The following is a 19,528-nucleotide window of genomic DNA, read 5'->3' on the forward strand; positions in this document are numbered from 1 at the left end:
TACGTCCTTAATAGGACTACATGCAGAAGAGGGTTGGGCTGAGTGTGTATTTTATGCTTTATATGCAGGGTATGAGTAACTGTTTAAATCAAGGGGGTGTGTACTGGGGAGACATGCCATGCTATGAGGAAAGTATCTGTCTAAACTGAAATTTAGAATCGCACTAGCATACTGAAGCACATTTAACTTTCATTTTGTACCTAAATTTGGTGATAAGCATTTATCTCATCAGGTGGGATGATCAGTCTTTATTTTATACAGCTGCTTGTATTATATCTGTTACGTATTACAGTATTTTAAGTCCTAAAATAAAAGACCAGGAACTGTATAAGCATTTATAAAGGCTTTAATGAAATTGATTTTAAATACTTGAAATTTTTTGTCTCGTTAAAGGCTTTACGTAGCTGGATTGGAGGGAAATGTACTTTTGTCTGAGAACTGCATTAGCTATAACACAGGGTTGAAATGGTTGAAAAACAGGGTTAAATGTCAGTTTGGACTTTCTTTCCTGACTTCAGTCAATCCTGGAAACTTTGGAGGAAGAATATTTCAGGATTTATTTCTGATAAATCAAATTATAAAACTGAGCCCTAATGGGCAGTCTTCCAGTTGCTTTTTTTCAGTCCCAAGGAAATCATGCAAATATTTCTGTGAATAAAAGCAGGATTATTCTTAAGGTAGTCTTAGCAGTTCTTGGAGAAGAGTCCGTATTAAGCTGATAAGGCTGGTTTTAAAAAGCATGTTTGGATCTTTGTTAGCATGAGTTATCTGTTTTCTGTTCTGTAGATGAAGACAGCAAAAATAACTAAACTGCAGCAGCAGATTAGTCCTTGTGTGCTCGCTGAGCTGCTGTGAGAGAAACAGAAGTCTGAATCCAAATCCTGCCAGGGAAACCGAGAAGGATTTGTTTTTCAAGTATTTCACGTTAGCACGTAAATGCCTTAGACCACAACAGTGCCGTTGATCGCAGAATCACAGAATGGTTGAGTTTGGATGGCACCTCTGGAGATCATCTAGTCCCCTGCTCAAGCCCTTGCTCAAGCAGGCTCAGCTGCAGCCAGTGGCCCAGGACCATGTCCAGCTGAGTTCTGAATATCTCCAAGGGTAGAGACTCCACAGCCTGCCTGGACAACCTTGGTCCAGTGCTCTGTCACCCTCACATTTAAAAAGGTTTTCTCAGGTTTAAACAGCATTCCCTGTATTTCAGTTTGTGCCCATTGCTTCTGGGCACCACTGAGAAGAGTCTGGCTCTTCCTTCTTTACTCCCCCCACCAGGTATTTATACACACGGGTAAGATCTCCCTGAGCCTTCTTTTCTCCAAACTGAACAGTCCCAAGTCCTCAGCCTCTCCTCCTATACAGATGCTCCAGTTCCTTCATCATCTCCATGAGCATTTAGTGGACTTGCTCCTGTAAGTCCACATCTGTCCTGTATTGGGGGCCCCTGACTGCACCCAGCACTCCAGCTGTGGCCGCACCAGGGCTGAGTAGAGGGGAGGGATCACCTCCCTCTGCCTGCTGGCCGTGCTCTGCCAATGCAGCCCAGGAGGTTGTTGGCCGCCTTTGCTGCAAGGGCATGTTGCTGGCTGATGGTCAGCTTGGTGTCCACCAGGACCCCCAGTGCCGTTTCTGCAAAGCTGCTTTCCAGGTGTTTGGCCTGAGCCCGTGCTGAAACTCGATTCCACCTGCCGTCCAGGGGCTGCCACCGCAGATTTAGTAGCAGAATCAAGACATTAATGAAATAATTTGTGTTGAGAAAAAAAAAAAAAAAAGAACTTAATAATGTTATACTATTAAAACACTAGTGAAATATTAAAACCGGTATGAATGCAATTATTAAAAGTATCGGTTCTCCTGTCTAGTCATGACTTTTCAAAATTCCGAACACTGGAGGATTAACATACCCATCCCATCGGAGTTTCTTAAAATGGACCAAGATGTGCCTATGTGATAATTTCTAAAGAAGCTAAACCCCTTAATTTCTTATGGCAAGTGTTTGAACTAGAGGTCCTGTAGCACCTTGGAAGTTCAGATTGCTTTATTTCAGCAGCGTTCCCTCATTAAGTTTTACTCTGTGGGTATTTTAAAGTTCTAAACACAAACATAAGCATACTGCAATCAAAACAGCGCTTAACTTCTGATCATCTTTGCCAAGTGCACAGTCATCCAATAGTATCATAATTGATCTCAGTACTAAGGTGCCAAACTCTGTGTTGCTGAAGGATAGTTAGATGATGTAAATAGCTTTTTGTGTTTTGCAATAAAGCACACTTCTGTTGTGCTTGATGTAAAAGCAGGAGATGAAGGTATTCTTTTATTGAAGCAAACATGTGGAAAATTGCTCTAGATTGTTATAGTACAGAGCATCTCCCCTGAAAGGAATGAGGTTCATCTATAGGGCAAACTCTGACTGTGGCACTTTATTGGGGTTACTCCCGGACTCCGTGTGGTCAAAGCAAATAACGTCATGTCCATCTAAACTGTTATAACCATGAGACTGGCACATTTTCTCATCTATAGTGTTATATTCTAAACTGTCACTAGGCATTAACTCAGTCACTGGTGAAGTCCTACCACCTAGAGATGAACTCTGCCTCAAAATGATGTTTTCCACTTCAGTGCTACTCGTATAGCAATTACTGGGTCATTAATATCATTGCATGCAATTAGTGACAGTAGAATGAGCAAGAGGTTTGTTATTTATTTAATATGAACTTTCACTATAACCCTTTCTTATCCAAGTGCTACAGACAGAAACCAGAGAGATTTTCAAGGCAGATGAACATCCTTGAAGAGTGGTGTTGAGTTTGTACATTACAGAAAGTAGGTCCTCATTTAATGTTAAAGCTTCTGCTTTTGTTTCCAGCAAGTCCGCTTGTCATTAGCAACAATCAGTGTAATCGGAATGCTAACTAATTCTATTAGTTCTGTTCAGCTGAACTGTTAAGCAAAGCTTGCTGTGGTAGTGGGGAGATAGTTCTCCCCACCCATGAGAGGCTTTTGCCAGTAGCGTGCGGGGAGAAAGGATAAACTTACGTAAAATACCTGTTTGTGGTTGGCGAAGTTAACTAGCTAGTAATCTGTTTTAGATGCATACTTTCTGATATAGGCTGAATGCATCATAATTAGTGGGCTTACATCTGCCACAGTTACTTCAGCGCTCACAAAGATATAATTTGTTTATGTAAACTAGAAGCAACCATGTGTGCAGTAGCTCATTATCTGACATTTCTCAGAGTATGTGAAATACAGAACTGAAATACTTTTAGAAATGCTTAACTGTAATGAAAGACTTAAATTGTCATTCATAGTGATACAGTATTGAGATGCTTTTATTTTTTATTTTTTTAATAATCTCTAAATCGTTCCAAGAGAATTTTGAAAAGGGACACTTGACAGCAGTGAAGCAAATAGGATTTTGTTGTGGGTGGGTGGATGCTGTGACCTTCTGTAATGGTTAATAATTCAGCAAATAGTTTACTGTTCAGTACAGTTCAGCTGTGGTATTCCTTAACCCAGAGGTAAAGTGGTGCTGTTTTTAAAATGATAGGCAGCAGAAACCAGTTGGAGCTCACAGCTTTTTTGATACTTTCCAACTCCGTCTTGCTCGCTGTATCTTTTTCCCTTTTTGGAAAGTCTTTGTTGACATAAAGGGCTTTTTTTTTTTTTACCACCTGTATTCTTCTTGTATGATGCCACATCTCCCTGGAATTAATAGAACCATTCTGAATGTAGGAAACTTTACAAGAACTCTCCCCCTGTTTTGTGCTTAATACTTGGGCAGTCCTTCTCAGTCGGACGACATGAGATGCAGGAAGGAGAGTCTACAGATTTCCAGAGGTGTGCCTGGAATTAAAACAGTTGGTATATACCAAGGTATATTACAGTACAGAACTGATTGGCTCTGTCTTGCTTGTGTCCTCCACGTTGCACACACACCCCAAAAAACTGAAACAGTAATAAAATCTGTCCCTCTCTTGACATACGAACACAAGTGGAGACTTTTGTGGGGAATTATATAAAGACCTGTATATCATGAGTCCCATCTAAGCACCACAAGTCACGCCATTCACATTTGGACAAGATACATTTTAGAGCAGTGGTTAGAAAAGTGAATCACAAAGTTTCACTGCAGAGCCTCTGCCTTCTTCCAGGCAAGAAGAGGCCTGTTTTTTATTTCACTTCATTTTGTTCTGGTTTTAGCTTGACTGGGGAGGGCATTGCTGCTTACTTGCTGTGCAGAATATAATTTATGGATCCTGTTTAGATATAAATCCTGAGACATACAACATAGGACTTAATTTAAAAAGCAACAAGGATGAGAAGCGGAAAAGAAGAAAGGAGAATTCTGTTCCTTTCCTTCACATAGAAGTTTTGCCTCATGTGTGGATAGAGGGGGAAAAAAGGCTGGCTTCAAGAGTATTTATAAACACCCCATAAGCTTTAGTTTAAGAAAAATGTCTGTCTTAATTTGAAGAAATGTGTGGAATAAGGTTGAGAGAATGAGAGTTTCTGAATGGTCTTTAGGTTGAGAAACTCCTCAAAATTCTGCTGCCACCTTGACTTTGCAAGTAGGACAAATAAAAAACCAGACATGTTAGGAAAATGCAAAATTATTGGTAAACCATTTTTATACATTTTTCATTACTGTCTCAGTGTCCTATATTGTATCAATTGAGCAAATTCATCAGGTTTTTATCTTTTTTATTGAAGATCCTTTCTTTGTCTCTATGAGATCAGTAGAAAAGTTAGGATGTGATTTTATTGTTCAAGCACAAAGAGTTAAACAGAGGAGGTCTCCAGTCTGTAGACAGAAACACAAACAACACACTGACAGTACTCTATGCAACTATTCATAATGCATTTAAGTTATAGCACTTGCGGTCCAGGTTTGGGACTGCTGATAGTTAAATTTTGGAAGACAATTTCATTTTTTGAAAAAGTGCAGGTTTCAGTGTTGGTCTCATTTTTTGTCACTACAAACAAGGGTAAACCGTTAGTGGCTAGTAGTTGAAATTAGTATATTCATCTTCTCTCTAAACTTTCTGCAGCTCAACCAAGCTACCTTTTCTTTGGTGAGTGGCCTGACCAATTTCTTTTGTTGTTTCAGATCTCCGTGCAGATCTGGCATTGCTACTAAGTGGGAAAAAAAAGAATTTAATTTCATTTAATTAAAACACTCTTTCTATTACCTCAGCTGCCTTGTTCTTCATCCCTGGCTGGTCTAGAAACAACCTCTGTGTTGTGATCTGTGATTTGCGGTCTCGCAGTGTGTGATTTCTGGTGTTCTTCAACCTGTCCCATAAATTTAGATAATTTATGGGAAAGAAGAATTATTTATTCAGTGCTTTACTAAGAGAGTCATTAAAAGGACCAAAAGCAGATGAAAGCAGTCAGAGCACAAACACACGATGCCTGGCCAAAATAGTGTTCTATTATTTAATAAAATAGAAAAACCCCAAAAGCTTTACATGCACTTAGTAATCCCGTGAGTGCATATGAGATCAAGTGCAGCTTTGCTTTAAGAATAACTTCTTACTACTGTTGGATCTAAAGATTTTGTGGATTTTTGCCGCTGTTTAGACTTTTCCATTCCGTTTCTAAGCACAGCTGGGGAGAAGTGGAGATGGGTAGGGTTATTTGATTTTATTTAGCTCTGATTTTGAGAAACCTATTTTCAGACGCTGAATTCAAGCAGTATTTAAGAAAAAAGAAAAGATTAAAATCTCTACTATTGGACAGTACTGATCTACCCCAAAGAAACCTGTAATTCTCATTTTTCTATTAACAGATCCACAACAGCAGCGATTAATTCTTGATGACCTCATCAGTGATGTGTCTTTGATACATTGCCAAATGGCTTGTATCGTCCAGCACACTAAGGGGGGACAAACCCAATTTTGCCCTCGCACATCAGTTGACATCACTCATTCATTCCTGTAGGCTGTGGTTTAAGGTCCATTTAGTTTTCACAGGAAAATTAAGTGCGACGATCGTAATTCCTCTCTTCAGCTATGTAGTCCATTTCATATTCAAGCTCTAGAAATAAATGTGTTATGAAGTTGCGTTGGTTCAAAGGATATGACATTTAATTTGCAAGTAGGTAATGTTTTTCATAATCCTAAAACATAAAAGTATGGGTAATAATTGCGGCAGAATTAAGAGCCTGAGATTTTTGTCTGCTGGTGTTTTCTTTTAAGTAATTGTGATGGCATTTTTTCATTTTGTAATGTGTGTTTTTAGGAGTGAAGGAAGTTGAGTTTTTGTGACTGTGCCTTCATTTCTAATCTCTTTGTGAATGAAAAGCTATATACAGGCACAAATCCAGCAGCTTAATTCTCCATCTGATTAGAGCAATGTTACCAACCTGATAGGTTGAAAACAGCCAAGATCCATGCAGTGGCTTAGCCTCCTGGGAAGCAGAGTAATAACAATCAAATGAAGACATATTAAAATGTAATATTACTTCCTCTCCGTGGGGACTGTATAAGAATCATAGCCAGGAACTATTCTTGTCAGCTGACTCTGTTTCGCTCACTGATTCCCTGCCTCTGCATTTATGACTAATGCATTTCGTACAATAAACAACGCTTGTGACGTTTTAAAAGCAAATAAATGTAAAACATCATACATTGATTTACATGAGTTCCAGGGGTTTTTTTGTTTTGGTTTTTTTTGTTGTGTTTTTTTTAATAATTTATATATTTCAAAGAAGGGAAGGCAGAGCTGGAATTAAATTCTTTGGCCTGAATAATTTCATTTCCTCTTGTGTAAGGGAGAGGATATGTTAAGGCAGTGTTTTACGAAACTGAAAATGTATACTAGCTTCTCCAAAGTAAGTATGTATCAGCAGACTCCTAACCATAATGTCATATCAAGTCAGTTTTTTCTGAAAGTTGAAAACCCAAACTTCTATTCCTTATAAAATGGCAGCTGCTGTTGTATTCAAGGAATGCAGACGCATAGTGTCTGTGTATACAGAGCTTAAATATAATTTTTGACTGACTGCTGTAAACATTGCTTATAAATTATTGCAATTTTGTCAGAAAGTCTTAAAATTAATAGAGATTTTAGGGGAATTATATGTGTTTATTTGTAGGTGTGGATAAACTGTTGACTGAATAATTTAGTGCGCTTTTGACTATAATTAGTTTTGCAATTGACACCAGTGGAACAGGACAGGTCTCAGAAAATCAGAGGTACCTATCCATCAAAAGATGTAAAATATTTTGCTACCTGTTTAGCAACATAGTACTTACTTTTAGTTTCCTGTGTGTTGCTGTATTATACAAAGTGAAGTGTGGGATCCTGAGAACATTCAATACTCATGAGAAACTTTATATTAATCATTAATTATGTTTATTAATGTTAATATTTAAATAGTATCGAGTCTTCTTAGCACAGGGCCACGTATGGTAGTTCATGTGTGAGTAATTGCTTCTAAAATATATCCATATTTAGACCTAAATATAAAAAAACCCCAGACCTGTTCTTTTTTATATATAAGTATATAAAAATAAACTGGATGGAAGGCCTAAAATTTGGTCATATAAACACACCGGAGAGCAGCATTTCTGTTTTAGACACAAGAACCGTGTGTTACGTTTCTGTGTTTATACCCAAAACTCCTATCACAGGCACTTTTTTTTTTTTTTTTTTTTTTGAAATATCCTTCCAGTGTGAGCAGAGCTCCAGGTACAGGGTCCCTTTGAGTGCGGTGGAGGAGCTGACATGATAGCCGGTATAATTTTCATTTGGAGATCAATATGGAAAGGCAGCGGCAAGTGTTTGAGGAATATTTTGTACTCACTCCCTTGTTTGACTTCTGCACACTAAACTGTCAGGGGCATTAGCAGTATGAAACGGCGTTTTCTCTGATGTCCCAGATTACTTCTTTTTCTCCTTGCAGCTTTTCAAAGCTTGAAACGATGTGTTTAAAACTACCCACTTTCTTCCTGGTACACTAGGGATATGTGAGGTTATATTTCGATAGTCTTAATGAATTTTGAAAAATAATTTCCTCCAGTGGCCTTGGGTAATTGTCGGTTTAATTACAGGGAGAAGCTGAGATGGAAACTTTTTCTTTGTCACTGAAATGCTCCACTTTGAAAATTCCCCGTTCCTCGGGACGTAGCAGCCTGTACTCTGAGCTATAACGTAGGCTTTCCGAAAACCCCTTGAAGAACTGTGGAAAAAGTGAATACTTCTGCAAATTCATTCATCTGACATCAAAGCTATGCAAGCATTCTTTTAGCAAGCAAGCGAGGCAGATTGCTCTCGCGTAGGCACACAACCAGACTCATTGTACATCTGGGCCTTCCCGTTTGGAGACTGTATTTGAAGTAATTTTGCATTCTTTTTGCCGTCTTACTTTCTTATTCTGTACTGAGGCCAGACTGCATCCTCTGCATCTCATTGAGGTCTCCTGCTCTGCGGGTTAAATGGATAGGCCTTTAAAGAATAAAAAGGCATTGATGTTCAGAAGAAGCAGCACTCTATTCAATTAAAATCAAGTAGAAGGTGTTTAAGGAGATGTGAGCCCCCATTGCCTCCATTAAAAAACAAACGAAGAATAACAAAAACCACAAGACAAAGTCAGCGTTTATTAGTTGTACTTGCAGTTGATGCTCAGCTTTGGTATTTCTATTTACTGCTTTTTTTCCCTTGTCCTTGTGCTGGTACATTGGCAAATAGGTCATAAAAAACACTTTCAGCAAAGACACATTTGATTTATGTCCAGAACTGGTTCTTAGTATTGATTTTTTTTCCCTCTGGAAAAAAACCAAAAGAAAACAAAACTATATGTCTCCATTATTTTCTGAGCTTGGCAATTCAGTGGCACACTTCAGATCGGCTTTTATCTTAAATTACTCATTGTGCTCTTCTATATTTTAAGAAGTCTTTTTTGCAAGTTGGAAGAAAAAGAAGTAGTTGCACGGACAGCCATTGTCAGGTTTTTACGGAGGGGAGGGACCAAGAGAAGGAACTGGGAGGGACCACGTATGAGGAGAAGGGAATTCTAGGAAAAGAAAACACGATTTGGGAAGTTTGTATGGTGGCTGTAATTCGAGTTAGTCACAAAAGAGGCAGAAGTGGAACAAAAATAAGAAGTAGATCAAAGGCTAGGAAGTAGGGTTCAGCGGTATGGGGTTTATATCTTTACGGCTAGAGAAAAGATTAGAGCAAGAAAAATACTGCCATGGGGCCAGGAAGACATTGTGAAGGAAAAAGGAAATATACATAGGCTGCATTTGAAAGAAAATCCCCAAGGAAGGCGAAAGAGAAGGAGCGAGAATTAAAAACAAAGATCTGAACAGTGTGAAGCCCTGGTTGAATTAGGTCCCGAGCTGAAAGGAGAGGGGCAGAGGCAGGAAAGTGCTGCTTAAGCAGTTCACCACAGCCACGGCAAGCAGCGAGCTCTGTTATCTCCCGTTTTCTATTTGTTTCCTCCAGCTGGTGGCCCTGTGCGCGGGCACGCACCCGCTCATACGCGTGTTTTGGGCCCTGGATAAACAGCTCCAAGAAATGATGGTGAAATTTGCACCCCCAGCACAACCGGGGTGGGAAAACCCCTGGTGCATTCCCGAAATAGCGAAGCCAGAGTCCACTGTTGGTGGACGTGCCTGCTTTGCTGCCGGGCCACCAGCGCCCAAGCCAGCGTGGCCGGTGGCTGGTGCAGCAGGGAGTGGCGGTGATGCCCAGGGCTGAGGAGCTGCCGAATAGTTTTCCAGCAGCTGTTGGGGGTTTGCAACCAACATCTGGCTCGGGCGGCAGCGGCGGCGCACCCCTAGACCGTGACTCAACGTTTTGGATTCTCCAAGGGAGTTGTGCTTCGTGCACAAATCGCATTGCAGCGTCAGCTTGCGGCGGGGCTGTGTGGTTCCAGCCAGCGCCTAGATAAGCGAGAACAATATAAACGCAGGGGAAAGCACCCGTTTGTTTGTATGAGCTAAAAGGTTTCCGTGAGAATAAAGCATATTCCCCCCCGCCACCCACCCCCGCAGAGGCTCCTCAATGCTGAGAAAAGTGAGATTGTACTTTAAAATATTAAATGGTTTTCCAATCAGTGCAGAATCTCAGCTTTCACCTGGGTCTTTTGTATGCGTTCACTTCTTCCAGCAGGAGATTTGTAATAGAGGAAGCAGGTGTAATGTGGTGATTATAAAGATACTGTTGGGGGGAAAAAAAAGGGTGAATTTTCAGTGCTTTGCTCCTCTGAGCCTGCCAGGGCTTCCTTTTCAGCTGACTCCCGTCACCTTTTAGCAAGGTGCTGCGATTTCGTCCAAGTCAGTCTGTCAGTCAATTGTGCATAGAAAAAAAGGTTGCTGGGTAAATCTGAAACCTTGATAACACATTCCTCCATCTGTATATATTGTACGGCTTACCAATGTATTCATTCCTTTGGCTTTCAACATTTCACAACTTTCCATAGGTCAGCCCGAGCAACAAGAACAGGTCCTGGTAGATTGAAAGATTTCTGCTTTCAGACACTCATGTTCACATCACTTTGCCTGTTGATTTCCTGATTTTTATTTATTTTTATTTATTTATTTTTCTTTTATTTTTAATCAGCAACATCAAATGGGTCTTTGGAGGGCCTGGATAACCAGGAGGGAGGGGTGTGCCAGACAAAAACCATGAAGATCCTCATGAAAGTTGGACAAGGTAAAGACCATCTGCTGTTTCATGAAATCACTTTGATCAGTCTCAGTGTCCTTTTAGTTTTCAGGCTTCTTTTAGCGGTGTAGAGCAGAGAGCCAACCGAGTCTAGTGTGGTCATTCCTCCCTTATAGTCTGAAAGCAAAGCCTGTTTTCTCTTTCTCGGCTACTGACAGATTTCTACAGGAGGAGGGCTAGCGTAATAAGATCTCTTCATTGGAGAGATCCCTAGAAGGAAAGGTCACCTGGGAGTAGTGTATTTCAGTCATTTTTATTTTTATTTTAAAAACAAAAGCCACAACTCTGCTGTTCGAAATTATTTAAAATACATGAAAGGAGGGAAGCTAATATTTCTATAGTTTGCTTGTTATGAATTCTGATTACAGAGGGGTTTTTGTTCATTGTCTCTTTTCACATATAGATAACCTATTGTGCAGGAAGAAAGAATTATTCTTCTAAGTAGAAGTTGGTTTAGTAGTCAATCAACTTCCTCAGTTAAACTGAAATGTCATCTGCAAAGCTTTTCTTGCCAATTACAGGAGTCCCTATAGTTTCTGCAGATGGCCTCACAATTTAAACCTCTGAAATAACTAATATAACCATTTTGCTTTAAAAGGAAAATTACATGCTTATATCTCCCAGACCTTTGCATAAAGATTCTTCTGTTCAAAGCCATTGGTGTCTCACGGGGTACCTAGAGCCGGCTTACAAGGCTCCGTACCATCAAGCGCCAAAGCTGCATGAGTCGTCTTTCTCTCCCCCAGATCCCAACTCAGCGGGGCTGCCCCGGCACACGGATCCCACCAAGCGCCCCGAGCAGGAAGCTGGCACCAACGGGAAGAGTTCCACCACCAGCCCCTTTGTGAAGGACCACTCAGGTAGGTGCGGCGGGGCTCGCGGCTGGGACGGGGCTCTGGCGGAGTCTGCTCCTCCGTCCCCAAACGCGTTTTATTTTACCGTTAAAGTGCCAGAAAAACAAGTGTTTTCGTACTGAGGTGAAGCAAAAGCCAGTTGTGATGCTCTGGTGGATAGTGTCTGGGAGCGGCAAGTTTTGGCAACAGCTGCTCTGTCCCTTCTTCTGCTCTGCAGTAGAAGTTAATTACATCTTGTGAGAATATCACTCATTTACAGGAAAGTTTTTGGATAGGGCATTCGCTGAGCAGCTTTACGATGGTAAATGCTGCCTTACATTTAGTACTCTGGCAGATGAACGAGTCTTTCTGTCTTTCTCTTCCCGTATAATACATTATCAAGTGGTTCTCGACAGCCATTTATAAAGTTTATTTCAAGGCATCTATAATTAATGTCCTGATCTTTTAACTGACCATATAAAGTCTACGCATGAATGGCTGGTCTTTCACTAAATTTAAAGATTTTTTTTTAATAATTACCTAAACAAGATAAACAGATGGTTCCAAAGAATTATCTTCAGGATGCATTTCAGACATTAGGTGAACAAGAAAAAACCTAACTCTTAAGAACCAAGGTCTCCAGGAGAAAATTCTGTGAATTGGGAATGCTGCAAAGCAAAACTTGCTGCCAGTTGATTCTGGGGTTCTCGAAAATGGCTGCAAGTTTTCCTTGCTAGCTCTGTCATTAGTTACCAGGCTAATGAATCTTTGATATGGCGGTCACTGAGCAGGCTTCCGCCATTTTCTAAGGAGGTTCCAGTAGGAAAAGTTCACAGTTACTTGTACGTAGCATCTGCAGCATTCTTCCACCTGTGAGTGAGCATCAAGAGAGGAAGTCGGTTCAAATTTGCAAGGGAGAAAGTGTCAAGTGAGCATTCATTTAAGTTTTGTGACAAATAAAATGACAGTGTGATGGCACCAAATATTCAACAGGCTGTTCAGCACGTGAGCTTTTCCTGACTACCAAATGCACGGTGTTTCTTTCTTTTAAGTAAATGTAAGTTAATACAAACAGATATATGCCATAGCCATTTTGCCCATCTCCCGCACTGCCTCAGGCTCCTTTGCTTCATGTGCAAGCAAGAGGAGTCCACGTAAAGAGGCTCTAAGGGTGGTTTAACTTAAATCAATATGCGCAAGATAAAATAGCAGAAGAACGGTGTGACGCTGAACAGCACCCGTTGTCCTGAGAATTGTCATTTCCCTGTGTTATTTTCCCCTCGCAGTCCTATCCTACCCCTCTCCGCTGCCTGGGGCTGGCCGGCATCTGTTAGAAGATGCGGTGTGCATCAAAGGCTGCCTTGTCAGTGCCAGTCCTTGCCGCTGATGGATGATGATGTATGAAACAGGGTGGCTTGGAAGCAGCACAAAAGTGAGACCAACAGACACAAAGTCTTGTTTAATATCGATTGCTGACTTCGGCTGTTTGCATTTAGCTATCTAACAGGGTAATTGGTTTGTCAAAGTTTAGCTGTCAGTTAATTCTTCCAGTCTTGCTTACTCTACACATTTTTAAGCAGCGTAAACGGGTCGCAGGATGGCAATAACTTTTGTCTGTTGTATTTCCGTTCTTTCCAGGATCTAGCACAGATGGCAGTAAGGCTGGGCATTCCAGTATACTGGGTTCAGAGGTGGCCTTATTTGCAGGGATTGCGTCAGGGTGCATCATTTTCATCGTCATCATCATCACTTTGGTGGTTCTTTTGTTGAAGTACCGGAGAAGACACAGGAAGCATTCCCCGCAACACACAACAACTCTCTCACTTAGTACGTTAGCCACCCCAAAACGCAGTGGCAACAACAATGGTTCTGAGCCCAGTGACATTATCATTCCTCTAAGGACTGCAGACAGTGTCTTTTGCCCCCACTATGAAAAGGTCAGCGGCGACTATGGACATCCGGTGTACATAGTTCAAGAGATGCCTCCTCAGAGTCCAGCAAACATTTATTACAAGGTCTGAGAAACACACAACCAACTCTGTGGTACAGTTGAGTCGTAGAGGAAACTCACTGGTCAAATGCTTTCTGTTGGGGTTTGTGATGATGCCTTGTGCGCTAGCATTGACTCAAGCACGGGGGGGAGAAGGCGACAGCTCTTTCTCCGGGAGCCGACGCAAGCTGGACAGCTTACCTAGTCTGTAGAATTCCTATCTCGGTGAATAAGTATTCACTAAAAGCTGGAAGACTTTTATGTAGAAGATGCCCATTCTGATTGCTGTACTCTTGTTACATTCATCATCCTCAAAGCCATGTGCTGCGGGCGTTCAGGCATGTACAAAAGCCAAGGGAAGATGGAGTGATCCGTGGATGTTGATAGCTCTAGGCATCCTGGGAAGGTGCTCTAGGATATTTCAAGCTTGAAATGCAATCTTCTGACTTTTGTGTGTCTCTCTCAGTGCGTACTGGATTTGTCACACAGACCTTGGTGTCTAAGTAAGACTTGTTAAAGTTCTCTTGCTTTTAGTCCGTCACTGTTCCATTTGTTTCTGTTATCCGGGGCTCTGCCATCCTTCACATAAGATTTCCTTTCACTCCACCTCCTGAATCACTAACGGAACATTAATGTTTGGAGATCCGCGCTCCATCCATCTGCTACAGCAGCCTCACTCGAATGGGTAATGCATTTATAGAAATTGTGTTTGATAGTAAGGAGCCTTCCAGCCAAAAAGTTAGGCTGTCAACAAAGTCAAGAGCAGGACTGGGTGGTGGAGGGAAGGGCTGACTGCAGTTGCAGTTGAATACCGCTGCCTCAAAAATAGAAGCTGGGAAGAAAAAAGGAAAAAAAAAAACATTTAGGTAGCACAGCACTTTGGTATGCTAAGTTTTAAGAAGCAAGTAGGAGGCACAATAACACGCGCAGTGGATTAGGGCTGCATTTGAAGGAATTCATGGTGATCAAATACCAGTGTGCAGAAAAAAATAGTACCTTCAATACAGTAGAACAAAGGGGTATTGTTAGTAAGTGAACAAGCTTGGAGAGGACAAGACAATAGCAGGCCGCTGAGGATATATTAGGGCAGGGCTGTTGTGGTACTGGCAATAAAATATACAGCTTTGAAGCTGTAGCGAAAACGTAGTCTGCTTTGGATGACTTTTGAGCAGACTCAGCTGCTATAATATCACATTGTACTAAACACAGGGAAAGCGTTTAAGAAAATAGCAGAGAGCCAAATCTGACCAAGATGATTATAAGCCAACAGGTCAAATGAGCTGTAATTCTATCACTGGTAAAGTTGTGAAAAAGACCTTTCTCATCTCTAGAAGTAAATCGGAATTTCTTTCTGACTGAGCCTTTTGACACTTTGGTTTATTGTAGTGCTGTCCCTGCACAGTGAGTGTCGGTACTGTGACTGACACGGCCGTTCATTGGTGCTCTGTTGCAAAGTTAAAGCACATATGGCAAACCTCTTGCAGTCCGTAAGAATAAAATAAATTATGACGCTGAGATGGAGGAGGAAGATATGTCTTATTTATAATAGGTGTATAGAACACAAGGGATATAAAGTGAGAGTTTTTCTTTCGTTCGTTCTTTCTTACTTTTTTGTTTTGGTTTGCTTTTTTTACTAATATATATTTTGAGATTGCACAGAATCTACACCAGAAGATGTGAAATTCATTTGCGGCAATTAAATAGTCTTAACTTGTCATCATTTTACATATATGTGTGTGTGTGTATATATGTATATACACACATATATATGTCTATATATGCATCTATATGCGTATATATGTATAAACATTTTCAAAAAAAGAAATGCTTCTGGGAAAAACATCAGCCAAAAATAACAATGGGAGCATATTAAAAAAAAAAATAAATCCAAAGCATGTCATAAGAGAAAACTAGGAAATAGAAGGCCCAAAATATCAGGAAGTCAATGTTACTGCATCACGTATTTAACAATGACAAGGTGTGCCGGCATTTATTTTCTGTGTTGTGTTTTCCCTTGCCTTACGGGCTGATGTGTTCTGTAGATTTCGTTGAGGTTCGTAGAGGGGGGGTTCGGGTTAAAGTTTTCTCTTTAGTATGGCTATTTCCCTAAAGCTCCTACCCTGGGGAGGAAATAAAAAACCTCTACTTTTATATGTGCTATGCAAATAGACATTTCTAACATAGTCATGTTACTATGGTAACACTTTGCTTTCTGATTTGGAAAGAAAATGTAGCAACAGCATTTTGGGGTTCTCAGACCTCTGGTGAGCACCTGCGAGGAAGAAAAAAAAAAGAAAAAAAATCTGTCATAGCAATGATCACTCTCTCTGTTTCCTGAACCTGAAAATGATGTTGGGATGTTGGTCCAAAAGAGAGAAACAAAACAAAAAAAATCCCAACCCATGGTTCTGTGGCAGGTTACCATGGTGACTAACTACAGTACATATGTAATTCTTTTCAACAACCCTTCCTTTCTGTGAATCCATCCATACAAGGTTCTCTTGTAAGTCATTAAGATTTTATTTTGGGGGAGGGGGAGGAAGGGAAAAGATGGGTTTACTGATACTGATTTTTATTAAATCAAATCTATGCTTCATCAGTTGGCTACATTCTAGTTATGTACTAAACTGTGAAAAAAAAAATCAGATGAATTGCTCAAGAGCAACCTGCAACAAATTGAAAAAAAAAAAAAATGTACTGTGCGTCTGTTTTGTGTCTGGTGCAGAATTATGACAATCTACCAACTGTTCCTTTATTTGACGTTGGTCCAGCTTTGAAAAGTTACTGTAAATGCCTTGCTTGTATGATCATCCCTAGTCACCCGACTTGGAATTTGCACCATCATGTCTAAGTGAAGATGCTGTAAATAGGTTCAGATTTACTGTATATGGATTTGGGGTGTTACAGTAGCCTTATTCACCTTTTTAAATAATAAAAAAACCCACATGAAAACAACACAAAAATGGCTTTTCTTAACCAGATTGTGTATATAGAGCAATGTTGGTTTTTTATAAAGTCCGAGCAAGATGTTTTGTATAAAATTTGAATTTTGCAATGTATTTAGCTACAGCTTGTTTAAAGGCAGTGTCATTCCCCTTTGCACTGTATTGAGGAAAAAAATGGTATAAAAGGTTGCCAAATTGCCGCATATTTGTGCTGAAAGTGTGTACCATGAATATTTATTTAAGAATTTCTTTGTCCAGTTTGTAAGTAACACAGTATTATGCTTGAGTTATAAATAATTTCTTCTTTCTTTTTTTTTTTTTTGTTTTTTGTTTGTTTGTTTGTTTCATTCTGTTTTAAAACTAGCCGGTCATAAGTTTGAAATCTGCTTTAGTTCCACATTGCAATTAGTTCCCAGAAAATGAAAATTATGAAAATCACATTCCACGTCTGTTTCAAACTGAATTTGTTCTTAAAAAAATAAAATATTTTTTTCCTATGGAAACCTTGCCTTCTAAGTATTTTCTTCTTTTGTTTTGCGATTTTTTTCTTTTTTAAAAGATGAAAATAAATAAGGCAGCCACCAAGCCTGCCTTCCTCTGCCCCTCCATCCCTCCCTTCTTTTCTCTCTCTCTCCTCTCCCCCATCTCTCCACCCTGCTTGCTAGTGGTTTATAGGAAAGCAAGCTCCTTCACTGACTTCTGTTAACCTACTTCTTTCCCAGACCATCTCTGACATATATCAGCAGATTTTAAAAAACACATGGGGGTCTCATGCCCTTGGAAGTCAGTGAGCTTCAGTCAAGTGCAGTAGCCAGGTTGCCTGGATGATCCGGGAGGTGAGATTATAACCACACAAATAATTCCCAGACATTATGGCGTGGATTTATACTGTGGGCAGAGTCGGAGAAAAAACCTATACCTGAAGCCCTCTGTGCGCTGCTGCTGTCACTGCTGCTCCTGAGGAGGGGGAGCGGCAAGCCTGGGGTGGTGGGGCTGAGCAAGAAGGGACAGGAGATGAAGACGTTGGGAGAATGGTGAAGGATTAGAAATGCTGCAAAATCAAAACCTATCTGCATGGTTCTTTCAGTGGGGCCATGCATCGTCCCGTCCCTGCTTTACTGCGCCTTAAGTTAAGGGCGATGGGGGCCAACGTGTGCAGGTAACGCAAGCCTTAATACGAGATCTGTGGTTATGTTGCTCTAATCTTCACTAGGATAACTGATTCTCATTTAATAAATAATACCTTCATTTTTTGACAAAGGCCAGTCACCCTGAAAGTGAAGCACCTTTCAGTTTGTTAGCAGCGCATAAATGGCGTGATCACCCGCGGAGTAACAGGTGGGAAGGTCTACAGAGGGGAAAGATGCATTTGTCACTTTAACAACAGATGCCAATTTGTCATAGAATTGTCAATGAAGAAAGGCAGCTAGTTATTCACAGTATTGGTCATGCAATTCCCATTTGTCAAATTATTTTTTCTTTTCTGAATAATCAGGGCAAAAATGACTGTACAGCAAAGGCACTAGATGTGTTGAAATGGCACAAATATTCTGAAACCGGACATACAGAAAGCCCTAGAGACTGTGGGACAGTTGGGCTAACATGGCTTCTGGCTGACAGAGCTCATTTTATAGGTCCAGTTTACAGAATCTGGGCTGGCAGTTGACCTTAGAGGGACAGTCACACAGTAGCACTTAGGTTCATCTCCTGACTCTGCTACAGATGTCCTCGGGAGAGTTACTTGGTCCAGCAGAAGGCATAAGTGCCCATGGTGGAGCGTGTGAGCATCCTCTGACTTCTCAGTAAATCACTTGTGCCTAATCCTGCATTTGCTGCTGTAAGTCACTTCAAAGGAGGTAGTCTTGCGTGCTCAGAGGCACACGCATAGTTGGCTGGATTGAGACTTCACTCCCTGCTTTGTGCTTGCACATGGGGGATCCATTTGCTGGATTTGCACTGACTCATCTGGTGGGTTGTGGTGAGGGTCCCCACATCGTTAATGGCTGTGAGGTGCTGAGCTCTGGTCCGCACTGAAAGCTTGTCTGATAAAGCCAGCTGTTAGAGCTGTGACTCTGGCTTAGTTAGGGCTAAGGCTATTGTTTTTATTTTAGGCCTTGATAAATACTGGAAGATGGTGATAAGAAAAATAATTCAACAGTGTCGAGTTTACATGGCATTTTCATTTCTGTAGCTCTTTTTTCCATCTATGATAAACATACTATTATATAATTATATATATTATATTTGTAACTAGCATGTATACTGACACCCACACGCACCTTTTTTTATCTCTGTTTTAACAATAAGGAAAAGCAGTGTTGCTATAAATGGCGTCTCCACTGGGGGGGAAAAAATGGTTGCTGGTGTAACTGCATCTGTATAGTTACACCTGGGGACAAGGATGCTGGGTTAATGGGAGGGCCTTGCACACATACCTTCACAAACATAATGGAACCTCCACTGAGTCTGCTAAACTCATTTTACTAAATGATATGTGCCTTAGACACTCAGCATAAAGTTGTTGACTTATAACCCATCTTTTATAACTTGCAGAGGAAAAAAAAATCATACTTGCATTTTGCACTGCTGCTGACACTGCACTATTAATTATCAAACAAGCACAAAATCAGAATTTACTGCCTTTATTACAAAACTGGTTCCCTGGCAAGAACTATTCGAAGTCAATACGCTCCGCTAAGTGGAAAATAAAATTATAATTCACAGTTGTTATCCATCTAGAGTGGAATAAGGATCTGTTACATAAAATAGTGCCTCACAAAGTAAGCATAACAATGTTACTGTCTTGGTTTAAAACGTTATACCTCCTTCTTTAGCCTTTCTCTTCAGCTTTGCTCTGATGCATTGATCAAATGCTCACTCAGTCAGCAGCATGCTCGTTTTGATTCTATGGGCACCGTAAATTTTCTTTTTGCAGAAAAGCTTAAAGTTGTGTAGTGGATAGCAAAATAAAGGAAAATGAAAACTCAGTCTTTCTAAGAGACACTCTCCATCTTCATACCCACTGTAGAAATTTTGGTGGGGAAAAAGCCCAGGGTTTAAAAACACCAAACAAACATACTCAT

The 19,528-nt window shown here is 40.5% G+C and overlaps 1 protein-coding gene across 1 annotated transcript in view; it reads left to right on the plus strand.

Annotated features, from left to right (window-relative positions):
• EFNB2 (ephrin B2) overlaps positions 1 to 16,914 on the plus strand; it is a 45,951-nt gene extending 29,037 nt beyond the window's left edge. Inside the window, exons 3-5 of the mRNA XM_075526088.1 lie at positions 10,573 to 10,665; positions 11,424 to 11,537; positions 13,149 to 16,914. Of these exons, the coding sequence (XP_075382203.1) occupies positions 10,573 to 10,665; positions 11,424 to 11,537; positions 13,149 to 13,531 (590 nt within the window). The 3' untranslated portion in view covers positions 13,532 to 16,914. The remainder of the gene's footprint in view (positions 1 to 10,572; positions 10,666 to 11,423; positions 11,538 to 13,148) is intronic.
• The last annotated feature ends 2,614 nt before the right edge of the window (positions 16,915 to 19,528 follow it).

This window comes from Mycteria americana, chromosome 1 (genome assembly GCF_035582795.1).
Source record: "Mycteria americana isolate JAX WOST 10 ecotype Jacksonville Zoo and Gardens chromosome 1, USCA_MyAme_1.0, whole genome shotgun sequence".
NCBI classification, from domain to species: domain Eukaryota; kingdom Metazoa; phylum Chordata; class Aves; order Ciconiiformes; family Ciconiidae; genus Mycteria; species Mycteria americana.